General features: G+C 40.4%; 1 protein-coding gene across 5 annotated transcripts in view; it reads right to left on the reverse strand.

Annotated features, from left to right (window-relative positions):
• RNASEH2B (ribonuclease H2 subunit B) overlaps window positions 1-24,442 on the reverse strand; it is a 105,177-nt gene extending 80,735 nt beyond the window's left edge. For 2 of the 5 annotated variants that reach the window (XM_060079805.1, XM_060079803.1), the window contains exons 1-2: window positions 23,967-24,442; window positions 10,587-10,634 (exon numbers count right to left, since the gene is read on the reverse strand). In XM_060079805.1, coding sequence (XP_059935788.1) covers window positions 10,587-10,634; window positions 23,967-24,030 — 112 coding nt within the window. In that variant the 5' untranslated portion in view covers window positions 24,031-24,442. Of the gene's footprint in view, window positions 1-4,599; window positions 4,675-10,586; window positions 10,635-23,966 lie in introns of those variants that run through there. The other 3 variants (XM_060079801.1, XM_060079802.1, XM_060079804.1) reach the window with 3 other exon arrangements.
• Window positions 24,443-26,410: the final 1,968 nt, after the last annotated feature.

Consider the following 26,410-nt stretch of genomic DNA (forward strand, 5'->3'; position numbering starts at 1 on the left):
GGCTGCCCACTCTCACCACTCTTATTCAACCTAGTTTTGGAAGTTTTAGCCACAGCAATCAGAGAAGAAAAGGAAACAAAAGGAATCCAAATCAGAAAAGAAGAAGTAAAGCTGTCACTGTTTGCAGATGACATGATACTATACATAGAGAATCCTAAAGATGCTACCAGAAAACTACTAGAGCTAATCAATGAATTTGGTAAAGTAGCAGGTTACAAAATTAATGTACAGAAATCTCTGGCATTCCTGTACACTAATGATGAAAAATCTGAAAATGAAATCAAGAAAACACTCCCATTTACCATTGCAACAAAAAGAATAAAATATCTAGGAATAAACCTACCTAAGGAGACAAAAGACCTGTATGCAGAAAATTATAAGACACTGATGAAAGAAATTAAAGATGATACAAATAGATGGAGAGATATACCATGGTCCTGGATTGGAAGAATCAATATTGTGAAAATGACTCTACTACCCAAAGCAATCTACAGATTCAATGCAATCCCTATCAAACTACCACTGGCATTTTTCACAGAACTAGAACAAAAAATTTCAAAATTTGTTTGGAAAAACAAAAGACCCCGAATAGCCAAAGCAATCTTGAGAACGAAAAAAGGAGCTGGAGGAATCAGGCTCCCTGACTTCAGACTATATTACAAAGCTACAGTAATTAAGACAGTGTGGTACTGGCATAAAAACAGAAAGATAGATCAGTGGATCAGGATAGAAAGCCCAGAGATAAACCCACGCACATATGGCCAACTTATCTTTGATAAAGGAGGCAGGAATGTACAGTGGAGAAAGGACAGCCTCTTCAATAAGTGGTGCTGGGAAAACTGGACAGGGACATGTAAAAGTATGAGATTAGATCATTCCCTAACACCATACACAAAAATAAGCTCAAAATGGATTAAAGATTTAAATGTAAGGCCAGAAACTATCAAACTCTTAGAGGAAAACATAGGTAGAACACTCTATGACATAAATCACAGCAAGATCCTTTTGGACCCACCTCCTAGAGAAATGGAAATAAAAACAAAGATAAACACATGGGACCTAATGAAACTTCAAAGCTTTTGCACAGCAAAGGAAACCATAAACAAGACCAAAAGACAACCCTCAGAATGGGAGAAAATATTTGCAAATGAAGCAACTGACAAAGGATTAATCTCCAAAATTTATAAACAGCTCATGCAGCTCAATAGCAAAAAAACTAACAACCCAATCCAAAAATGGGCAGAAGACTTAAATAGGCATTTCTCCAAAGAAGATATACAGACTGCCAACAAACACATGAAAGAATGCTCAACATCATTAATCATTAGAGAAATGCAAATCAAAACTACAATGAGATATCATCTCACACCAGTCAGAATGGCCATCATCAAGAAATCTAGAAACAATAAATGCTGGAGAGGGTGTGGAGAAAAGGGAACACTCTTGCACTGCTGGTGGGAATGTGAATTGGTACAGCCACTATGGAGAACAGTATGGAGGTTCCTTAAAAAACTAAAAATAGAACTACCATATGATCCAGCAATCCCACTACTAGGCATATACCCTGAGAAAACCATAATTCAAAAAGAGACATGTACCAAATTGTTCATTGCAGCTCTATTCACAATAGCCCAGAGCTGGAAACAACCTAAGTGTCCATCATCGGATGAATGGATAAAGAAGATGTGGCACATATATACAATGGAATATTACTCAGCCATAAAAAGAAACGAAACTGAGCTATTTGTAATGAGGTGGATAGACCTAGAGTCTGTCATACAGAGTGAAGTAAGTCAGAAAGAGAAAGACAAATACCGTATGCTAACACATATATATGGAATATAAGAAAAAAAATGTCATGAAGAACCTAGGGGTAAAACGGGAATAAAGACACAGACCTACTTGAGAATGGACTTGAGGATATGGGGAGGGGGATGGGTAAGCTGTGACAAAGCGAAAGAGAGGCATGGACATATATACACTACCAAACGTAGGGTAGATAGATAGTGGGAAGCAGCCGCAGAGCACAGGGAGATCAGCTCGGTGCTTTGTGACCGCCTGGAGGGGAGGGATGGGGAGGGTGGGAGGGAGGGAGATGCATGAGGGAGGGGATGTGGGAACAGATGTATATGTATGACTGATTCACTTTGTTATAAAGCAGAAACTAATTAAAAAAAATAGAAAAAAAAATACTAAAACAACACATGATGAACTCAGAGAAAATACCCTTGAAAAGTGAAGGTGGTCAATAGATTCTTTCAGAAATACAAGGGGTGAAAGAAATAATCACCAATGGACCCACATGACAAGGAATGCTAAGGGAAGTTCTGCTAGAAGGAATATGAAACCCCATGAAAATATGAATCTACACAAAGGAATAAGGAACACTGGTAATGGTGACTGCAGGGGTAAAGAATTTTTCTTACTATTTAAATCTCTTTAAAGATCATTGACTAAACAAAAATAACAATTTAGTGCAGGGTTTATAACATATGCATAAATAAAATATATGACAATAATAGCATAAAGGCCAGGAAGGGAGAAATGAAAATATACCATTGAGAGTTTCCTATACTATATGTGGAGTGGTGTTATATCACCTGAAGGTAGACATAATCATTTAAAAATGTGTACAGTAAACCCTAAAGCAGCCAGTTAAATTACAAAACAAAACAAAATGCTGTTACTAATACGACAACAAAGGAGATGAAATAGAATCATAAAAAGCACTCAATTCAAAAGAAGGCAGAAAGGGAGTAAAAGAAGTACAAAGAACAGATGAGATAATTGAAAACAAATAGCAGAATGACAGACTCAAATCCAACCATATCAATAATCACATTCAATGTAAATGGACTGAACACCCCAATTAAAAGAAATTGTCAGACTAGATAAACAAGTAAGATAAAATTATATGCTTCCTATAAGAAACCCAATTTATATATAAAGATACAAGTAGATTAAACTTAAAAGGAAGAAGATAGAGTATGCTTATCATGCTAACACTAATTAAAGGAAAGATGCAATGGCTCTGTTAATAACAGACAAAGGATATTGCCAGGGATGAAGAAGGTCATTTCATAATGATAGAAGGGTCAGGAGGAAATAATCCTAAATGTTTACAATCACACACACAGAGCTTCAAGATACACAAAGCAAAAACTGATAGAAACTTCTGCTCCATCTCTAACCCCTGGCAACCACTAATCTGTTCTCCATCTCTAAAATGCTGTCATTTTGAAAATGTTATATAAATGGAACCATACAGATTCAATTTTAAGAAATCTTTTAAGACTTTCCTTTCTGCAACTTATAAAAATGTAAAGGATAAAGTTTAGCACTGTTAAAAGCTTTTCCACAAACTAAAACAGGTTGTGGTCTTCTCTCCTTTCCCTGCCTGCTGTTTCTCACTTCCCAGCATCACATTTCTTCATTATTTCTCAAGGCATAGAAAAGGTGACCTCTCTTTTTCAGCAATACAGCCTTTATTTTATTTCAGTATGACAGTAAATCTTTCAACTGTAACTTGGCAAATTATTATTGATTTTTGTTTTTCTTTTTTTTAATAGAAAACTTTGGTTCTAGTGATCCTTGCCAGTTCTTCCTCCAGCTTTCCCATTCCTCCAGAGCTTAAAATAATCAAACTTTACAAATATCCAAAATCTAAAAAAGATATGTTTAATAACTATTCAAGGGAAGCAGTGTTTCCATTTTTCCCAGGAAGAGCAGTAAGTCCAGAGGATTAGCTATAGCCTAAAATGTCAAACTATAAGAACTTTGGAATTACTAAGTACAAACAAATACATTAATGTGTTCTGCTGCAAATGCCAGTGTTCTCTGAAATATGCTTTAAGATGTATTAGTGTAGATAACACTGAAATGTCTATGTAACAGGGGAAAAAAGTCATCTTTTCTCATATAGAGCCTACAAAACAACTAGCTGTTGGACTCAACCTTTCAACACAGAGTTCCAAGTGAGATGCTATACTCTTTAACACAGCATGCATTTCAAAATTCATCTCTCCTGCCCAATTCATTCATTCATTTGTTAATTACTGATTAGTAAAAACAGACCCAGCCTCTACCCATGGGGAGCTTTCAGATGTCCCACGGAAGAGACTTATCTTGAATCAAATAATCACACAAATGTAGACTGCAAATGTAACAACTGCTGAGAAGAAATACATGGACTATTAGACCTTATGAAAGAGGATGTAACACAGATAAGGAGGTTTGGGAAGGCTTCCTGTGTGTAGCACTGGTTGAGTTCTTTGCTTTGATGCCTAAGGAGTCAAAGGAAGTATGCATTCACTTTACCAGCTAAATATTCAGTTGGCTTCTGGGCCAAATCCAGTGCACAGGCGGGTTTTGTTTGCTATGCACATTTAAAAAAATTTGAATTAGGTGCCAATATTTGGAAATCAGGTAATTTTACATGAGATATATTTTCCCTAAATATGAAAAAAATATCGTCAGGCAAAGATTTGCCTTGCACTATCAAAACACCTGTCAACAAAGAACATTTTGTTAAATGGCAGCTACCACTTAGACAGCACACTAGACGTTCCCTTTAGTCTTCCAAGGCATCTGTACACTCACCTCATGGTTGGATGATTATCAAATGCCACGTCTGTGCTCACTAAACTGCATTCTCATTTTCTATATTCTAGGTACCTACAGCAAATATCAGATGTGAATAAGTAACCATTTAGTAAAAAACACTATCTTCTTATTGAAACTGATTTTATTACCAATTTTACACTGAGGCTATAGCTGTGCATAAAACAAAGCCCCTAATGCTCACAGAAAGACTGCATTTAACACACCCCTTCATCTTCCCCCGTCCGCTGCTTCTCCACCCCAGTCCCTCAATCCTCTGCCCTCGTGCCTCGACTATCTATTCCTACAGGGCAGGGAGTAAGACTCAGATCTGCCAGAACCTAGAGATCCCGTGTTCAGAACTGCATTGTCAAACAGAAATAAAATGCATCCCATAAATATGAGCCACATTTGTAATTAAAACTTTTCTAGAAGCCATATTAAAAATACATAAAATAAATTTTCAATGATATATTTTATTTAACCCAATGTATATATCTAAAATATTTTTATTTCAATACATTAAAAAATATGAAATATGTTAGCATGATATTAGCTGTGGGTTTTTATAGATGCCCTTTAACAGACTGAGAAAGTTTTCTATTCCTAATTTTTGGAGTGCTGTTACCATGAAAGAGTATTTTCTCGAATGCTTTTTTGTGGCTGTTGAGATGATTATGTGGTTTGGGGCCTTTATTTTATTGAAATAGTACAATATATTACATTGATTGATTTTGGTATGTTGAACCAACTTTGTATTCCTAGGACAAATCCCACTTGGTCATGGTGTATAATCCTTTTTACATACTCCTGGATTTGGTTTGTTACTTTTTGAGGATTTTTGCATCTATGTTCATAAGGGATATATTCTGTAGTTTTCTTTTCTTATGACAGCTTTGTCTGGTTTTGTTATGAGGGTAATACTGGCCTCACAGAATGAGTTGGGAGGTAGTCTCTCTTCTTCCATTTTTAGGGAGAAACTTGTAAAGAACTGGTATTAATTTGTTCATTATTTAGAAGATTTTGCCAGTGAAGCTATCTGGGACTGGGCTTTTTTCTATGGAATGGTTTTAATTTACTAATCTAATCTCTCTACCTGCTCTAGGTCTGTTCAGATTGTCTATTTCTTCTTGAGTTCATTTTTGTAGTTTATGCCTTTCTAGGGATTTGTCCATTTCATCTAAATTATCTACTTTGTTGGCATACAGTTGTTCATAGTGTTCCCTTATGTTCCTTTTTTATTGACTATTTCTATAAGATTGGCAATGATGTACTCTCTCATTCCTGATTTTAGTAATTTGAATTTTCCTTTTCTTGGCCAGTCTAGCTAAAGATTTGCCAATTTTGTTGATCTTTTCAAAATGGCCTCCTTTGATTTCACTGATTTTTCTCTGTGTTGTTTTTCTGTAATCTTTATTTCTTCCCCTAGTTTGCTTTGGGTTCAGTTTGTTCTTCTTTTTCTAGTTTCTTAAGATGAAAGATAAGGTTATTGATTTGAGATCTTTCTTCTTTTTTAATATAGGCATGTACAGCTATATATTTCACTCTGAACACTGCTTTACTTCCATTCCTTACATTACTGTGCTTCATTTTCTTTCTTTTCAAAGTACTTTCTAGTTTCTTTTGTAATTTCTCCCTTGATTCATTGATTATTTAGGAGTATGCTGCTTAAAATTTCCACATGTTTGTGAATTCCCCAAATTTTCTTCTATTAATTGCTTATTTTTGTTTCACTATTTTTAGAGCATATGTTGTATGATTTCAGTCCTTTTAAATTTATTGGGGTTTGTTTTATGGCCTAGATTATGGCCTGTTCTGGAGAATGTTGTTGTTGAGTGCAACGTTCTATAGATGTCTCTTAGGTCTTGTTGGTTTACAGAGTTGGGCAAGTCTTCTATTTCCTCGATGATCTTCCTCCTAGTTGTTTTATCCATATTGAAATGAGTTACTGAAATCTCCCACTATTATTGCTCAATTTTCCACATTACCCTTCAATTCAGTCAGTTTTTGGTTCATGCATTTTGGGGCTCTGTCATTAGCTGCATATGTTTATAATTATTATAGCTTCCTAATTATCATTATAATGTATCCCCTTTTCTGTCCAGTAACAACTTTTAATACATTTACATTTCATGTAATTACTGATAAGGTAAGATTTACATCTGCCCTTTAACTCTTTGTTTTCTATATGTCATGAAGTTTTTGTTCCTCTTTTCCCCTATTACTGACTTCTTTCCTGTTAAATCGATATTTTCTAGCACACAATTTTAATTCCCTTGTCATTTCTTTCACTATATTTTAGGGGGGGTTATTTTCTTAGTGGTTGTCCTGGGAATTACAATCAGCATCTTAACTTGCAAGAATGTAGTCCAGATTAATACTAACTTGAAAATTTCAATATCATAAAGAAATTTCCCTGCAATGTATTACTCCCTCATTTGTACTATTATTATCATACAAATTACATCTTTATATAAGCCCATCAACAGTTTTATAATTATTGCCGCATGAGGTTATATTTTAAATCAGAGAGAGAAAAGAGTTACAAAAATACATCTGTATTGTCTTTTATATTTTTTATCTTTGTATTTATCTCTACCAGTGATCTACAGTCTTCATGCAGATTCAAGTTACCATCCAGTGTCTTTTCCTTTTAATTTGAAGGACCCCATTGTGATTTTCAGGTCTTAGTTTTTCTTTATCTAGGAATGCTTTAGTGTCTCCCACAGTTTTGAAGGATAGTTTTATCAGACAGAGAACTCTTGGTTGATAGTTTTTCTTTCAGCATCTTTAATATGTCATCCCACTAACTTCCAGCCTCTATGGTTTCTACTGAGAAGTCAACTGTTAATCTTATTGAGGCTCCCTGTATTTGATAAGTCATTTTTCTCTTGATGCTTTCAAGATTCTCTCTTCATGTCTGTCTTTTGATGGTTTGACTATGATGTGAGTAGGTGTGGATCCCCTTTAGTTTATCCCCTTGGAGTTTACTGAGCTTCTTAAATCTGTATATTATTTGTCATCAAATTTGAGAAATGTTTCACTATTAATTGTTTAAATATTCTTTGTTCCCCTTTCTTTTTCTCTCCTCCTCTGGGACCCATTATAAATATTCTGATATGCTTGATGGTGTACTACAGGTCTCTGAGACTGTTCAGTTTTCTCAATTCTTTTTTCTTTCTGTTCCTCAGGCTGGATAATATCAATTGATCAATCTTCAAGTTTGCTGTTTCTTTCCTCTTCTAGCTTAAATCTGCTGTTGAGCCTGCTAATGAAATTTTCTTTTCAGTCACTGTAATTTTCAACTCCAGAATTTATATATTCTTTTGTAATGTCTATCTCTCTTTATTGATATACTCTATTTTGTGAGATTTCATTGTCATACTTCCTTTTAATTCTTTAGACATAGTTTACTTTAGTTCTTTGAGTATATTTATAATAGCTGATTAAAATCTTTGTAGAATAAGTCCAACATCTTGGCCCCCTCAGGAGCAGTTTCTATTGATTACCTTTTCCCCCCTGTATATGAGGCATACCATTCTTATACCTTCATGTGTCTCATATCTTTTTATTGAAAACTGCACATTTTATATAATATAACAATAAATGTGACAATTCTGGAAATCAGAGTCCCTTTTCCTAACTCTCTAAGACTTATTGTTGTTGCTGCTTTTGGTCATCGTTGCAATTGTTACGATTTGTTTGTTTAGTGACTTTTCTGGACAAATCCTGTAGTCTCTATTCCCTGTAGTGTGCAACCACTGATGTCTCAGTTAGCTTAGCGTTAGCTAATGACTGGTCTGAGATATCCTTAAAAGTTTTGAACCAAAAAGTCTCCCAACATTTGTTGAGGGGATCTTCATGTGTGTTGGGGCATGCCTTCAACACTCAGGCAATTTAAACTTCTGCCTTAGCTTTTATTTACTACTTCCCTTGGGCCTCAAGGTCAGTCAGAGGTGAGAGAATCGGGCTTCTCAGGTCTTTCCTAGGTATGCACACAGCCTTGCATGTGTGCACAGTGCTCTAATTCCCTAGGAATATGTCAGAGCTTTTCAAAGCCTTTTATGGAGATTTTATTCCCATATCTTCCTTTTAAGTTTTTGGCCAGGTTCTTATTTCCGCAACTGGTATTGCCCCCTCAGCAGCTGAGTATCAATTGCCACTGACTGTTTTTGACAAAGATCCTGGGGATAGGGTTTTCCTGCAGAGCGAGTTCTGAGCTCCAATCAGGTCAAATGACAACAATGCCCTGTGAACAGGCCTTTTCCAGGGAGCTGGAAGACAGGTCAAATAGGGACAATGCTCTGGGAATGGGACTTTTTTTTGAGGAGCCCCAAACAAGGCCTGCCCATCCAGTGGTTGCAAGTCTGCTGGTTTTCAAGGTTACTGTAGACCTGAGCAAAGGGAGATGGGAGCAGTTCAAGTTGCAATGCCACAAACCTTGCTCAATGAGATTCAGCAGTTTTTCTTGAATAAACACTCCTCAGATTGTTGGAAGCCTTTGGCTAATTTCAAGAGTTCTGAAAAAGTTGATTTTGGACATCTTTGCCAATGTTTTCATTGCTTTTACAGAGGAGTGGATCTACCGCCACCAGATTCTGAAGACTTAGTATGAAAAAATAACTCATATTGTTATAATACTTCTAATATATCTCTTAGTTGGTAGTTTTGTGTGTGTGTCCCTTAAGCACACAAAATTACTTTTGACTATAAGATAAAGGCTCTGTCAAAGGTAGAGAGTTTAGGGCTTCCCTGGTGGCGCAGTGGTTGAGAGTCCGCCTGCCGATTCAGGGGACATGGGTTCGTGCCCCGGTCTGGGAGGATCCCACATGCCGCGGAGCGGCTGGGCCCGTGAGCCATGGCCGCTGAGCCTGCATGTCTGGAGCCTGTGCTCCGCAACGGGAGAGGTCTCAACAGTGAGAGGCCCGCGTACCGCAAAAAAAAAAAGAAAAGATAGTTTAAAATTTTTCATTTAAATTTGGAAAATCCTGGGTTATCCCATGGGCTAGCTCCTCACCCACCAAGCTTGGAAGCTCCATCGTTTTTCTAACTTTTACCTGCATCATCAGCACAGCTGAAGGATAGCTAAATTAATTAGGGAAGCAAAAAAAATCTGCTTTTAGAATAATGGGAAAGAATCAGAAAAGTAGGATTGGGACTGTAAAGAAGAGTTTTCTTCTATAGACCTATTTTTAACTGATACCTATTTCTTTGATCATGTCAGCATAGAAAGAACACAAGATCTGAAGTCAGACAGATCCATAATCCATTCCCAGCTCCTCTTCTTACTCAGTAGTGTGACCTTGTGCAAGATATTCAACCTCTCATGCCTCACTTATTTCCTTTACAAAATGGGCATAATAATTATTTTACAGGTTTTTGTTAGGCTTAAATAAATGTGAAAGTGGCTAGAACATGCAATAAGCACTCAATTAAGAACCAGTGTCCTTGCTCTTAACTATGTGGAAACATTAAGAATGTGTTGGGAATATTAAGATCAAAATATAAAAGTCAAGAATTCCAAGCACAGAACTACCAAAGGGCCTAACAATTAGCTTTCCAAGAGCAGACTAAATTAGGACCAGTATGGGAACACCTCAGAGATATTGTGGGTTCAGTTCTAGACCACTGCAATAAAGTGAATATCACAATAAAGCTAATATCGCAATAAAGTGAGTCACAATAATTTTTTGGTTTCCCAGTGCACATAAAAGTTATGTTTATACTATACTGTAGTCTGTTAAGTGTGTAATAGCATTATGCCTAAAAAAAAGTACATCTTAATTTAAAAATTTTGCTAAAAAATGCTATCATTTGATGTTTCAGTGAGTCGTAATCTTGCAATAGTAACAACATCAAAGATCACTGATCAACATAACAAATACAGTCATAATGAAAAAGTTTGAAATATTCTAAGAATTACCAAATGTGACACAGAGACATGAAGTGAACAAATGCTGTTGGAAAAATGTCGCCAGTAGACTTACCCAATGCAGAGTTGCCACAATCTGTCAATTTGTAAAAACATGCAGTATCTGTGAAGTGCAATAAAGCAAAGCACAATAAAATTATGCTTGTATATTCTTCTTAAGAAGCCAGAACACAATGCATTTTACGTGCAAAAATTAAGATAACATACAGTAAAGTACCCAGCAGTTTCTGGCACATGGAATATGCTCGATAAATGTTACATGAATGTGTTGTTTGATTTTTAGAACAAGCTCAGTAAGAAATGATAAAAGCAAGTTTTTATATTTAATGAGCCAAACTTCACTTATATGGAAAATTTACTCATGTGAAACACCTTCTTTTAAAACCATGCTGAATAAAATAAGACTTCACATTTTATTTTTTAAAGAGTAAGCTTTACACTTTCTTTTTTTGACTGTTTTCTCTTACATAAGAGATGACATAAGCCATGCTGGCTAAAAGAGTATTTTACAAAAACAGAAAAAATTCAGACAAATCAGAAGCAGGTACTCAGTCTCTTTGGGCATTTCAGATTCAATAATATCTTAAACTTCCAATTATCTAAAGCCCTGCCTCTTGAGTTTATGTCTAACCAATTCCACACAGTTTTCTTATGGTCTCTGCCCCCTCTATAAAGATCCAATTTTATGTCCCACTGGTCACCATGAACTCTAGCAGCAAATCTTCCATCTGTTTACCATCCTGATCTAAATACCTCAACAAAAAGGAAACTCTGATTGCTACTTGCCTGACATTTGAACTTTAAAGAAAATATACCAATGACAAAGAGACAATTGTGTCCAGTGAATGTAAAATAACAAATAAAAGCTAATATGTATGCAGCATTTACTGTATACCAGACATTATGTATATATGAGGTATATATATATATTCATCAGATTATATGTATATATAATTCTCGTATAATCCTTGTAATATCTCTATGAGGTAGGTACCATTTTAACTCCCAGGTTTTTTTTTGTTTTTTTTGTTTTGTTTTTTGCGGTATGCGGGCCTCTCACTGTTGTGGCCTCTCCCGTTGCGGAGCACAGGCTCTGGACGCGCAGGCTCAGCGGCCATGGCTCACGGGCCCAGCCGCTCCGCGGCATGTGGGATCTTCCCGGACCAGGGCACGAACCCATGTCCCCTGCATCGGCAGGCGGGCTCTCAACCACTGCGCCACCAGGGAAGCCCTTAACTCCCAGTTTTGTAGATGATAAATTTGCCTAAAGTTAGGAAAACTGTCCAAGGTCACAGAGCTATTCAGCTATACACAGAGCCAAGATTTAAATCAGGCCACAGACATTTTAAACTATGACACTTTAGAGAATCTCTTTTTTTTCTCCTGTTGCGGAGCACAGGCTCCGGACGCACAGGCTCAGCGGCCATGGCTCACGGGCCCAGCCGCTCCGCGGCATGTGGGATCTTCCCGGACCGGGGAATGAACCCGTGTCCCCTGCATCGGCCGGTGGACTCTCAACCACTGTGGCCAACAGGGAAGCCCTAGAGAATCTCTTGATCTGAAGTCCCATCCTTCCTTCTTAACTCAGGAAACAAAACTGTGGCTGTGAAGCACAATAATTATCTTGGTATAACTGTTCTCCTGTGACACAAACATCTCAAACTCATCTGTCCCCCTCCTGTCCTGTCCTCCCCAGAGACTTCTTTCTCGTCAGTTGCCCCACTCCAATCCAGCCCGTACCCCCTGCTGTCAGGGGTGCAGCAGAAGGAAGAGAAGGAGGGGGAGCTAAGGAAAGTGAGAAAGAGAAAAATAAAGGATCAGAAAATAGATAAAAGAAGGATGAGAGAAATTTGTTGTGGGATACAAGAAACATCTGGTGATAAAAACAGATAAAGGCAAGTCTGACCAATGGGAAAAAAAGGAAACTGATCTTGTTAGCGATTACAATACCCTATGCACAGCTGCATATATCCTCTGCCCCCAATTATCTATGACATCTTAATGCTTAAAAATTAGAGTGCACAGCACATTATCAATGCATAGACTTAAACATTCAGTATGTTTGAAAAGTTACTCATGAAGTGTTGTACAAGCCAAAATGGAACATTATTTTTCATCTGCAGAGTATACAGTACAGGGTGTTGTACACTTGATATGAAGTTATTTATCAACTAGTTTTTAAACTTGGCAGCTCATTCTTATCCCTCTCTTGGTTAAGACAAGTTTCTTCATATCATTTAAAGTTCAAAGACACGAGACAGGAGAGAGAGAGAGCCACCTTTTTGCCAAGTGTTCTTATGACTTGGAAGCAATGGGCATTTGTTCGTGACCCTGTCTGATTTTTGGCATATAGCAGATAAGCTCTGAGAAACACACACCCCCTGTTACACGGAGAAGAAAGAACAGACATCAAAGCACCACTCATTTTATTTTTAGATACCATATCAAGGCTATTCAGGTTTCTTATGAAGATCCAATAGGAAAAAAAAAAAGAGAGAGAGAGATTATCACTCTCATGCTCATGCAATATGCCCTAAACAGGTCCCAGTTCATTTTCTTTAGACTTCAGCCATTAGAATATATTCAGACCCACTGGTTCCCTTCTGCCTGATTGCCAGAGATACCTCCTTGGGAACGCTTTGCTAGGACACAAATACGATGCATGCAAGACAAATCAGCATAATTTCCAAGTTACTTGCTGCTTCCAGGAATGCTAATTTCAGTAATAACTATATGCCTTCCTTTCCCAAGATGTTAGTACTGCCATCAAAGAGATCTGGGTCATTTTCCTGGCTTTGAAGCTCTCAGCTTCCTCAAACACTACAGGAGGCAAACCAAGAAAAGCTAGAGAGTGGCATGCAATAGAAAAAGAATTTCCAAGTACCGGGTTCCTCTAAGAATATCTTTTCATTTTGAAGTTTTAAAGAAAATGGCCTTTGCCAAGACCACAGAAGATAAAATCTCCATTCTTTTAGGGCTGACCTATCAATGGCCACATTTCTAGGAATGGCTTGTGCGCTGAAGAAGAAACTGATACAGAACTTCAAGTTTGTAGCCAATCAAAGCCACAAAGAACAGCAACATATAGAGATGGAGCCAAGGCCTTGAAATATCTGGGAAGCAGGAAAATTCTGGTGAGATAGAAAGGACAGACCTGACTGGGATGTCCAATAACAATAGCACTGGCTCATGGAGAGGAGGTGCGCCTGGTTCCTGGTCATCAAACTGACAACAGGGGACACCAAGCCTTCCTGTCCTCCCACCTCTCCCACAGTGGCGAGGACCATCATCATCCAGCCGAGTGGCCTTGCGCACAGAGCAGGGGGCCCTGGAGGACTCAGGAGAGCTTTGCCACTTAATTCCTGTTGAGTGTTGAGCAGATTATTTGACTTCTCCGAGTCTTGTAAAATGGTGATAATAGAGCTTGTGTTGCCTACTTCCCATGGTCACTGTGAGGGTCAAATACAATAACACACAATATCATCAGAGTGTGTTACAATGGTATAAGAGATGGAAGATACGGGCCTAGGAGACAGGTTTCCTAAAAATTATATAAACCTTGGCAAAGGAAGGAGAGTATAAGTTATAGCCAAACCCAATTCTCCATACAATAAACCTCTGCCATATCTCTATGCCATTCAAAGACCACCAATTAACAGGAAACTCAGAATGCTTGACTGAGACAGGCTGGGTGACATGTGGCTGAGGCTCCTGGCCGGAGCGGGTCTCACTGGAGAGGGAGGGCAGTGGTCGGCTCTTGTGCTGTCCATCCTGCACCTTTTCCTTCCTCTGGACAAAGCACTCCCTACCCTCAGCGCCCTCTGGCATCGCTCTCTCCCACCTGTAATGGTAGTGGAGCTCACCCCTCCCTGGCTACAGCTCATAGTGGGTAGAGGTTAGGGTTACAAGTGATCTCAGGGGCCGGTCAGAAGCCTGTCTTGAAAACCGTAAACAAAGAACTAAGAGAAGAGGGATAGCTTCTCCCAGCAGACACCAGGAGGCCTGGGGCTTGGGTGCAGGGTGTATGCAGCCTGTTTTATAGGAATCGGAAGAAGTTGATTTGAGACAAGGAAGTTAACACTGAGAGAGGCAGAAACCCTGGACCTCCTGGTGCTGCAATGCCCTATTCCAGAGGTCTCTGAGCTCTCCACCACCCCGCCACCCTGCCCCCAACACAGCCGGCCCTTCTTAGGAACACGTGGCCCTGCTAAGGAAGTCCTGAAGAAGCATCAGTCACGTTTTCTAATACACAATCACGATGCATTGGCCTCTCACTAAAGAAAGAGTAATTACCATACTAAGGTAGACTCATGGTCCAAACTGGCATCCTATTTATGGCAAACACACCAAGGTCGTTTGCAGAAAACCATGCTTGTCTTCAAAAATTCAAGCTCAAATGGCTTTCAAAACATCCTAGCCAGGCCGTATGTTCACTATGGTTCTGTGAATTTATCTTCACCTCTCCTGCATCTGATTGTATTTTCAGTCTTTATACACTCTTCAAGATAATCCAAGGCCAATATCACTGATGAACACAGATGCAAAAATCCTCAATAAAGTATGAGGAAGCATATCCAACAGCATATTAAAAGGATCATACACTATGATCAAGTGGGCTTTACCCCAGGAATGCAAGGATTCTTCAATATACGCAAATCAATCAATGTGATACACCATATTAACAAACTGAAGGATAAAAACCATATGATAATCTCAACAGATGCAGAAAAAGCTTTCAACAAAATTCAAGACCCATTTATGATAAAAACTCTCTAGAAAGTGGGCAAAGAGGGAACCTACCTCAACATAATAAAGCCCATCTATGACAAGCCTGCAGCCAACATCATTCTCAATGGTGAAAAACTGAAACCATTTCCTCTAAGATCAGGAACAATACAAGGTTGCCCACTCTCACCACTATTATTCAACATAGTTTTGGAAGTTTTCGTCACGACAATCAGAGAAGAAAAAGAAATAAAAGGAATCCAAATCAGAAAAGAAGTAAAACTGGCACTGTTTGCAGAAGACATGATACTATACATAGAGAATCCTAAAGTTGCCACCAGAAAACTACTAGAACTAATCAATGAATTTGGTAACGTAGCAGAATACAAAATTAATGCACAGAAGTCTCTTGCATTCCTATACACTAACAACGAAAAACCGGAAAGAGAAATTAAGGAAACACTCCCATTTACCACTGCAACAAAAAGAATAAAATACCTAGGAATAAACCTACCTAAGGAGACAAAAGACCTGTATGCAGAACACTATAAGACACTGATGAAAGAAATTAAATATGATACAAACGGATACCATGTTCTTGGTTTGGAAGAAAATGACTATACTACCCAAAGCAATCTACAGATTCAATGCAATCCCTATCAAACTACCAATGGCATTTTTCACATAACTAGAACAAAAAATTTCACAATTTGTATGGAAACACAAAAGACCCCAAATAGCCAAAGCAATCCTGAGAAAGAAAAACAGAGCTGGAGGAATCAGGCTCCCTGACTTCAGACTACACTACAAAGCTACAGTTATCAAGACAGTATGGTACTGGAACAATAACAGAAATATATATCAGTGGAACAGGATAGAAAGCCCAGAGATAAACCCACACACATATGGTCACCTTATCTTTGATAAAGGAGGAAAGAATATAAAATGGAGAAAAGACACCCTCTTCAGTAAGTGGTGCTGGGAAAACTGGACAGCTACATGTAAAAGAATGAAATTAGAACACTCCCTAACACCATACACAAAAATAAACTCAAAATGGATTAAAGACCTAAATGTAAGGCCAGACACTATAAAACTCTTGGAGGAAAACATAGGCAGGACACTCTATGACATAAATCACAGCAAGATCCTTTTTGACCCACCTCCTAGAGAAATGGAAATAAAGACAAAAATAACAAGTGGACCTTATGAAACTTAAAAGCTTTTGCACAGCAAAGGAAGCCATAATCAAGACGAAAAGACAACCGTCAGAATGGGAGAAAATATTTGCAGATGAAGCAACTGACAAAGGATTAATCTCCAAAATATACAAGCAGCTCATGCAGCTTAATGTCAAAAAAAACAAACAATGCAGTGCAAAGATGGGCGGAAGACCTAAATAGACATTTCTCCAAAGAAGATATACAGATTGCCAACAAACACATGAAAGGATGCTCAACATCACTAATCATTACAGAAATGCAAATCAAAACTACAGTGAGGTATCACCTCACACCAGTGAGAATGGCCATCATCAAAAAATCTACAAACAATAAATGCTGGAGAGGGTGTGGAGAAAAGGGAACACTCTTGCACTGCTGGTGGGAATGTGAATTGGTACAGCCACTATGGAGAACAGTATGGAGGTTCCTTAAAAAGCTAAAAATAGAACTACCATATGATGCAGCAATCCCACTACTGGGCATATACCCTGAGAAAACACAATTGAAAAAGAGACATGTACCGCAATGTTCACTGCAGCACTATTTACAATAGCCAGGACATGGAAGCAACCTAAGTGTCCATCGACAGATGAATGGTTAAAGAAGATGTGGCACATATATACAACAAAATATTACTCAGCCGAAGAGAAATGAAATTGAGTTATTTGTAGTGAGGTGGATGGACCTAGAGTCTGTCATACAGAGTGAAGTAAATCAGAAAGAGAAAAACAAATACCATATGCTAACACATATATATGGAATCTAAAAAAAATATGGTTCTGATGAACGTAGCGGCAGGCCAGGAATAAAGACGCAGACGTATGGAATGGACTTGAGGACACGGGGAGGGGGAAGGGTAAGCTGGGATGAAGTGAGAGTGGCATGGACATATATACACTACCAAATGTAAAACAGATAGCTAGTGGGAAGCAGCTGCATAGCACCAGATCAGTTCAGTGCTTTGTGACCACCTAGAAGGGTGGGATAGGGAGGGTGGAAGGGAGACGCAAGAGGGAAGGGATATGGGGATATATGTATATGTATAGCTGATTCACTTTGTTATATAGCAGAAACTAACACACCATTGTAAAGCAATTATACTCCGATAAAGATGTAAAAAAAAAAAAGATAATCCATTCCAAGTATGTACTGCCTACTCTGTGAAGCAATACTTATTTGGTATATTTGTCATACGTAAACTTATAACAAGCCTCTTCAGTGCTCAAAATATGGCCCACAGATTCTTTGCCAGCTTTATTCATGTCACTGTCTGAGTTTCTGTCTTTATCAAAACTAAAAGAAAAAAATGTTGGCCCCCTAGCTCCCCATTAAATCAGTCTAACCATCTTTTTCTAATTCTATGTACAACTATAGTAAACAGAACCAGATAGTACTCTTGTGTAACCTCAGTGTCTCTGAGTGTTTTAGTCAGTGTTCCCGCAAATAAGAAGTAAGAGTAAATAGTGAAATAAAGGCAGAAATAGAAAAATGAGAAAAAATTTAAGAACACTGGAATTCATTCTATGATACATACAACACAAAAAGCCTGGAAAAAATATTTCCAAAATTGTTATTTTTCAGTGGCAGGATGATGGACAAATTCTTTTCTTCTGTATATTTTTCTGCATTACTAAAATTTCTACACTGGGTACGTACTACTGCTCTAATAAAAAAAGTTACTGAAAAAAAAACAACACTGGGACAAAAATGTGTAAGTGAAGAGTTAGATGGTCAGAACTGAAGTTAAAAGAGCAACTGACGATGGAAGAGAGTCTTGCCAAATGTTGTGAGGACTTCAGGCCCTCGCAGGGAAATCAGCTCTGGCTGGGGAGCCCTCAGCCAGCCTGGATTCTAGCAGTTCCAGAGGCAGGTAAGGAAACAGGCTCAGAGCATATCGGACCCTTTCACCAGCGAGCTCACTCCACTTTAGCAAACAGTCATACCTAGAACAGAAAGGCACTTTCAAAGATATTTTAAAAACAAATATAAAGGACCTCTAGGTGGCATGCTTGCTTTCAGAGGCACCAGGCAAGGCTGGGTTCTGAAGCTTAAGGCCAACGAGCCCACCAATGAGGAGCTAACGGGGGCCACCGGGGAGAACGTGCCTGGATCCTCCCCAGCTACTGGCATGTACTGGGTGTCCAATACATACATACTCATATAAAAATGACAGTGAACTGAATAACCATGATGAAATGTGTAGGTGGTCAAAGAGGTACCACTAACTTGCACACTAACAGGGAGAGGCCCAGAAGGAAGGCTTCCTGGAGGAGGTGACACCTGCACTGGGTTTAAAAATAAGTAGGCATTTGCCAAGCAGAGAACATGGGAAAGAGTGGGTAGGGGTCCAGGCAGACACAAAGTCATGCGCACTCAAAGAAAGAGAAGCTGTGCAACCTCAATATCGCTAAGTATTTTAGTGGGTGTTCCAATAAATACGTAGTAAGAGTAAATAGTAAAATAAAGGCAGAAATACACAAAAGAACACTGGAATTCACTTTGTGATACATACAAATGGCTTAGCTTCATGGAAACTAAAGTTGATGGAAAGGGAAAGGGAAGAAAGAGGAGAGTGTGAGCAAAGACAAAGGCTGCAGGGAGAAACAGAACGTGAGCCATTTATTCTTTTAGCGAATGTTTACTGAATGCCTGCTCTGTCCCAGGCCAGGGGGGCTAAGAGATTGGGGTGCAAGAGAGAGTGTATGTGTAATTCAAACCAACAGACAACAGCCCCGTGAGACCGGTACTGTTCTCCCCACTGCAGAGATGAGGAAATTGAGGCTTTACAATGAGCATGCAATTTGTCCAAAGACACAGAGCTCATAAATAGTATAAACCTAGTTTTAGGTGTGTTTTATTATAGCCAGGCTTTCAAGAACATTGTTGTTTGTTTGTTTCTTAACATCATGGTTAAAGCTCAGAGGATACGGGGGAAACCCATGCAGTCCCTATTCCGCAACTGAAGTGGAAAAACAATCATGAACATTTCTTACTTTCCTTTTATGAATTTTTTTCTGCCCTGGAGGATGAATATGTGGGAGCCATGAGTTCTGACTTATAAACGTCCAGGGGCCTTTTGGAACAATTGCTAGCATGACAAGATCAGGCTCTGGAAACAGCCCAGTTATACCAATTGGCAACTGATTAAGTCCATCCACTTCAGAATGTGCTCAGATAGCATGGGGAGCAGATCCAGCGTGTGGCCATCTGAGAAAGGTCAGTCGGGTTCCCTCCAAAAACGTTTCATAAAGACAAAGCCAGATTCAGGATTTGTGTGGAAAATGTTAAATACACTCTGTGCTGGAAAACTCAGAGACTCCCTAACGGCTGACAGCCTGCAGGAGACTATTCAGTAAATGACAAATCTTCCAAGAAGCTGAGCTGAATGATTCAGAAGTTGTCTAAAGTCAGCACTTGAATCCTCCAGGTTCCCTATCTCCGGCCAAGTTAATGCAGGTTCCACCCTGGTGAAAAAGCTCTTCTGAAAGTAGGGAAGCTTTCAGCCCACGAGGTTTATTTCTAAACACAAACATTCATACAAGCAAACAGTGTTGACAAAGAACAAAACACTTGCTTCTTCTTCGGAGACTAACCACATGCCCTCAGGTAAAAGGGGAAAAAAGTTTCATTTTTTTTTAGGGTCACTGAAAAGTCATTTGGGTCTATAGTAATTCTTCCTTTGCCACATACTTTAAACTTCTACTTTTCAAACAAGAGGTGTTTCTTGTGGGCTTATTAAAAAGCTACAAGTCTCTAATCAGAAATAACATAAATTTTCTCCATTAGTAAATAGGAAATTAGTTTTTCCTTTTAAATTTGATTTCTTTTTTAATCCTTTAATTAGAATATAGTTCTAAAGCTTGCAGTTATACAAATCTATTTTTGTGTTCCCTTTGGAGAGAAAAATATGACACTTTATGGTGATTCTCATGGCACCTCACATAAAAGGGTCATTACTGTATTTGGAATGTCTAAGGAAGGCAGGCAGGCCTGGGATTATCTCCCAGAGGGTACGCCTTCCTCTACCCCCCAAAAACTGGCATTACTTATACTATTTTTGGGGAAAAAAATAACAAAGAGAAATACTCTTCCTAAAATATTTTTAAATGTGTATTTTCATAAAATAAAGGGGAATAACTTTATTGCAAAACTTGTCTACAGATGTGATCTGAATTCCAGTTTGACCTGGAGGCTCTTTAGCCAGGGGGCTGACTGGGGGATGATTTCAGCCTAAGTGGATCCTGAGATCATTTCTGTCTTTCCCTTTTTCCTCACGTAACATTAGGGTTTCCCAATGCTCTAACATTTCCTTGGAGATGGCTAAGTAACAGAGTTCAGCCACAGCAGCATATAATACAGTCTTCTCTCCTACATTCAGTGAATCTGTTCCCGCTGGCCTCTCACGTCGGCATCCACTCCAACTTATTAGGACTGACAAGCGTACAAAACTTGGACTAGAGAAAAATATTAAAAATATAACTTAAACATTTACTTTTAGGGCAGCAAAGAGAGATGGAAACTTCCACCTTATTCCAAAAAGTTGCGATGTTCACGGTCTCTTACAGTAACCAAAGCTGCAAACAGGCTAGTATTCCAGGGCGTGTGGGAGAAACGTTTGAGACCATCCCAAAGTGCAAGTAATGCTTACCCTGCTGAAACGGAAGGCAGTTCTATCTCTACTGGCCTATGAAAATCAAGGCTATGTCCGACCACCTCCAAGTATCCCTTCCAAGTTTCAGCTTTTGTTTTTCTGAGATATTCGACTTTTCCAGACAAACTGAAAACGAGTGGCAGAGAGACCTCTGTTACCATATAATACTGCCCTATGGTAGGGTATAGTCTCCATCTCTTAAATGCATAACTTACTGGGGATGACTTCCCATATGCTGGAAAAAACAACAAATACATCTGTGAAGATGGGCCTCATACCCTATACTTACATGCACTCCCCTGACCATGGAAATTCTGACCCGCCATAAAGACAGCTAAATCTGAGGCTGGCTGTTCTTATCTCCCAATCCAGCTCCCTAGGGCTGGTCCCACTTCAGTGGTCCCTAGTGGTGTCCTCTGACCAGCAGCACCAGCATCACTGGGCGGGGGGGGACTTGTTAGAAATGCACATTCTCAGGGCCCCCCCAGACCTACTGAATCAGAGACTCTGGGGATGGGGCCTAGCTCCCCAGATGACTGATGCCCTCGATTGAGAAGCACAGTTGCACAGCAGTTAACTATCAGACCACCAGCGTTTCTACACCCAGGGCCTGCAGATGGCAGTAAAGTCCAGCTAGAATTACAGGCACTAGACGCTCGAGTTCTAAGTCCTAAAGAACCAGCCTGCCTGACCACACTGTTCTTTTTTAACAGTTCCTTAACAGCTGGCTCAGCCTCCTCCAATGAGTTGAAAGGTCACAATACAACTCAGCTTTGAACAGGAACTAGACTGAAATTCTTCTCGCCGTCTGACAGTAGACATATTAAACCAACAGTTTTCAGGGATGCAATCAATATTAAATGATCTTAAAGGTTTTTGTGTTTAATACGGTGAGGATACAAACATACTTTAAGAATGAAAATTTCAATACTGATTAAATAGAACAAGATAAGAAATTCAAATTATTCTCAGCCATTGTGTGTATCTGAATAAAAATAATGCACTTGATTCTGAATGATTAGAGTTCCCACCGTTAAAATCTCATTGAATTAATGTGACAACAGTGAGAAGAGAATTTTTCTACTGTAAAGCATGTATCAGGTAGCCCTTTACTAGATTCTGTGAATACCCTGAATTTTGCATTAACTTTTCCTATACAAACTACAAACATCTCTAGTGAGGATGTGGAGCAACGGGAACTCTCGCTGGGAGTATATATCAGTACAAGCACTTTGGAAAACTGTTGAGCAGAGTCTAACAAAGCTGAACATACAATATCCAGGACCAGCAATTCCACTCCTGGGTCTACACTGCAGAGAAATGAGCACTTCCATCTACCAAAAGCCTCATAAAAGAGTGTTCTTAGAAGTGTAACTCATAATAGTTACAAACAGGAAATAATCCAAACATCCACCCACAGTAGTGGAGATAAATATTATGAATATGCATACAATAAAATATACCCAGCAAAGAAAACACAAACCAACCAACAAACCAGACTACTGCTACACAGAATATGGGTGGACCTCAGCTGAGTAAACGATGCCAGGTACAAAGTTGTACAAAGTTAACACACACTTATCCAAACAGGCAGAACAAATTTCTGGTGACAGAGGTCAGCACAGAGGTTACTGAGGCTATCTACCAACAGGCAAGAGGAGCTCACTGGAAAAGTTCTAGGTCTTGACCTGGGGAATGGTTACAGGGGTGTATACATATGAAAAGTTCATTGAGTTGCACACTTAAACTGGTACACGTTATGTATGTTATACTTCTTTATAAAGGGAGAAAAAGTTAAACATGCACAAAATATTCTTGACAGGTGGTCACGTAACTATTTTCAATAGCCATCATAAAAATCTAGATTACTGGGCGACTATATAGTTATCAGAGTATCATCTACGGCAAAAATACTGTATTTGCTAAGCTAAATCTCAAAATTACATAAACAATGGGTTTTCCTTATAGCCAACGTTATGCCGTCAAATCAATGTATCATCCTATGAAAAGGCCAAACCTTTCTGGCTTGCACTCTCTGGTCCCAAACTCCATTTACTCTGCCACTTCATGCCATCCATCATAGGTGGCAACTGATGTCCATCATCCTAAGCCCCAGCAGACCCCGGATGTGGTCATCATCCCGGGGGAGGCTGAAAATACTGGCTCCAGCATTCCTGTCATTAGCTACTTGCCTGAATCTCTTTGAACCACCCCTGTCCTAACCCCTTCCAACATCCAGCTCCCCTCCTGCCTCACAAACCAAGGCCTGTCCCAGGGCTGGGATCCTGTTAAGACAGCGCAGCCTCCAGGCCAATGTGGACCTACTGGATCCTAGGTTCCGATCCAGTAGGACTCAGACGCCAAGCCAGCTGTCGAGTGGGGGATTCCTAGTTACACACCAAGAGCAGACACCTCCAGGCCTCGAGGCCCTGAACCCGCACTGCTCTCCCCAGGCCTGGGCCGCTCCCTCCAGCCCACCCGATGGATCCACAAAGAACCCGAACGGGGAAAATCCGCTCGGTCCGTTTCTGAGCTTCCTGCTGAGGTTTTGAAAAGCGGAGCTGCGGGCACTCATAACCAAGATGAGGAACCACGTGTTCCGCGAGGCACTCGGGTCCCGCCCGCGCGGCCGAGGGGTGCGCAGGGCCTGTTACGGCTGCGCCTCGGCTCTGCGCTGACCCGGGAACACTCTGGGGTGCGCGCCCCGCCGCCGCCGCCGAGAACCCGCCCGGGCGCCGCCCCAGCCGCCGCTTGGCGCGCTCTCGGGCCGGGCCACCCGGGGCAGGAGGCCCGGCCGTGGCCGGGCGCGCCCCCGTTCCGGGGCGGGCGTGTTTACCTGGGACTAGGAACACGTGCTGCCGGGCGCTAGCCCCTTCTCTGCAGTCCACGCTTGCCTCCATGCCGCCCGTTCGGTCCCGGCGGCCGCAGGCCTCTGAGCCCTGGGAGGGCAGGCTCAGCGAGAGCCCGGTGGCAAATGGCGGGAGAAGGGTCGATTCCGGGGAGCGCGGCGCGCGGAGAGACTGGCGGGGCCCGGAGGGCGGCCCGCGGGGCGAATTTCGTTTCGTTTCCGGAGCCCGCCAGCGGCCCGGGTTACGTTTTTAAACTGAGCGCCAGGCCCAGGCCGCCGGCCCACTGGCGCGTCGCCCGCCGGCGGGGAAGGGTCGCGGCCTCTCCCCTCCGCGGTTCGGCCAATGGTAGGTGCTCACCCGCGGCACCCAGTGACGCGGCGCGGGGGGCGGCGACCCAGGTTGGCGGCGGCGGCGGGCGGGGTGGCCTCAGTCTCGGGGCGCCCGGTCACCGCGCCCAGCGGCCCTCCGCCCAGGGACTCCCCATCCTGCGGAGAGCGGGCCGAGGCCGGGTCTCTGCGGAGTGGGGCTCCCGGATGGATGACGCCTGCCACCGCTGAGGGCTGGCGGACTCGCGCACACCTAGCGGGAGGAAAAGCCTGGAGCAAATCCACGTTAAGGACAACGGCTATCACATCGGAATCCTAATGCCACCGTTCCTTGTCAACGTTTCTTTATATCATTTGCATTCTGCGTTGGAATTAATGTCAGAATCTGGTGTGCTTTGTAATTAATAACAATGCATGTAAAGCGGTCCTCAAATTGGGATTAGTCCTCATTACTAAAAAGAGGGGCACAGTTTGAGGCTCAAAACGTGCATTTGTTGTTTTGGAAGACATTGATTTGTAATGAGTTAAAAATTAAGACTTTAAAAAGCGATGTGCAAAAAGTTAATAGTCATGAAATTTCGGGATTTAAACTTCTAAAAATAAAAATTTAATAGTCATGAAATTTCGGGAGTTAAACTTTTAAAAATAAAATTTTAATAGGTTTTAGAAAAGAAGGTAATAAATATTTGTCTCATACTTAAGAATAGTATGACTCCCTGCTACCCCAGATCCCCAGTCCCCCTCCCCAGGGGCAATCACTGTTAACAGTTTCTTGTCTGTTCTTCAGAATTTTTCCATTCAAAAACAAGTTTATGTGTCTTTTTTTTTTTTTGCACAAATGGAAGAGTAATATACATAACTCTTAATGCACTTAACTTTTTTTGCTTAATCTTGAAGAGAGTTAAATTCGGCAGCACTAGATCTATCTCAGCCTTCTGAAAAGATTTTTTATTTCAGTCCTGTTTCCCATGAGGGGAGACAAATGCAGCTCAAGTTGACTGCAGGACACACCTGGCAGAGAGGAAGCCTTTCTGGTTGAGGAGGGGGACCCAGATGCTAACTCTGGGGCAGGCAGCAGATTGGTATTGCTCTAGAGCTGTTTTCATCGTTTTCTGATCCTTTCCAGCCGTTGGCTGTTTGAACATGTGTTTTTATGTGGTTGTTTTCACAATGCAAAGACAATTTTGTCTGCTTTTGTACCTTAACATTGCCATGAACACATTTCCCATGGCATCCAGAACTGTCATTGGAGACATGCTATTTCACACTGCTAATGTACCAAGGTTACTTGACCATTCCTTAGTATACAATATTTAGATTATTTCAAAATGTTATTCTAAAAAATGCTACAATGTATATACTATATATGAACTATGCAGCAGTTTGAAGCAATGAACTAGAGGTACACGCAATGAACTAGATGTACACGTAGCAACATGGATGCTTTATATCAAGAGGGAAAAAAAGAAGTAGGAAGAGATTGATGGCAGAAAACCATATAGGTAAATTAAAAACACATAAAACAACATATCTTTTAGAAGGATATATGCACATTTAAGGCCATGTATCACATAAGAAATGGGTGTCTTTAAAAGGGAGGGGAGTGGGATTGGGGATGGATAAGGAACGAGAAGGCAAGAAAAATCAAATGAGGGGCCAGGGTGCACGTGGATGGCTGTCACTATGTCCTATGAATGAGAGTATAATTCATTCTCTGACATTTAGGTCCAAGGATGAAAACTTTTTAAAAAAAAATGTGCTGCGGGCTTCCCTGGTGGCGCAGTGGTTGAGAATCTGCCTGCTAATGCAGGGGACAAGGGTTCGAACCCTGGTCTGGGAAGATCCCACATGCCGCGGAGCAGCTAGGCCCGTGAGCCACAACTACTGAGCCTGCGCGTCTGGAGCCTGTGCTCCGCAACGAGAGGCCACGACAGTGAGAGACCCGCGCACCGCGATGAAGAGTGGCCCCTGCTTGCCACAACTAGAGAAAGCCCTTGCACAGAAACAAAGACCCAACACAGCAAAAAAAAAAAAAAAAAAAAATTAATTAAAAGGCTCAACATTAAAAAAAAAATGTGCTGCAACAAACATCTCTAAGCAATTGC

Source organism: Mesoplodon densirostris, chromosome 17 (assembly GCF_025265405.1).
Source record: "Mesoplodon densirostris isolate mMesDen1 chromosome 17, mMesDen1 primary haplotype, whole genome shotgun sequence".
NCBI lineage: Eukaryota > Metazoa > Chordata > Mammalia > Artiodactyla > Ziphiidae > Mesoplodon > Mesoplodon densirostris.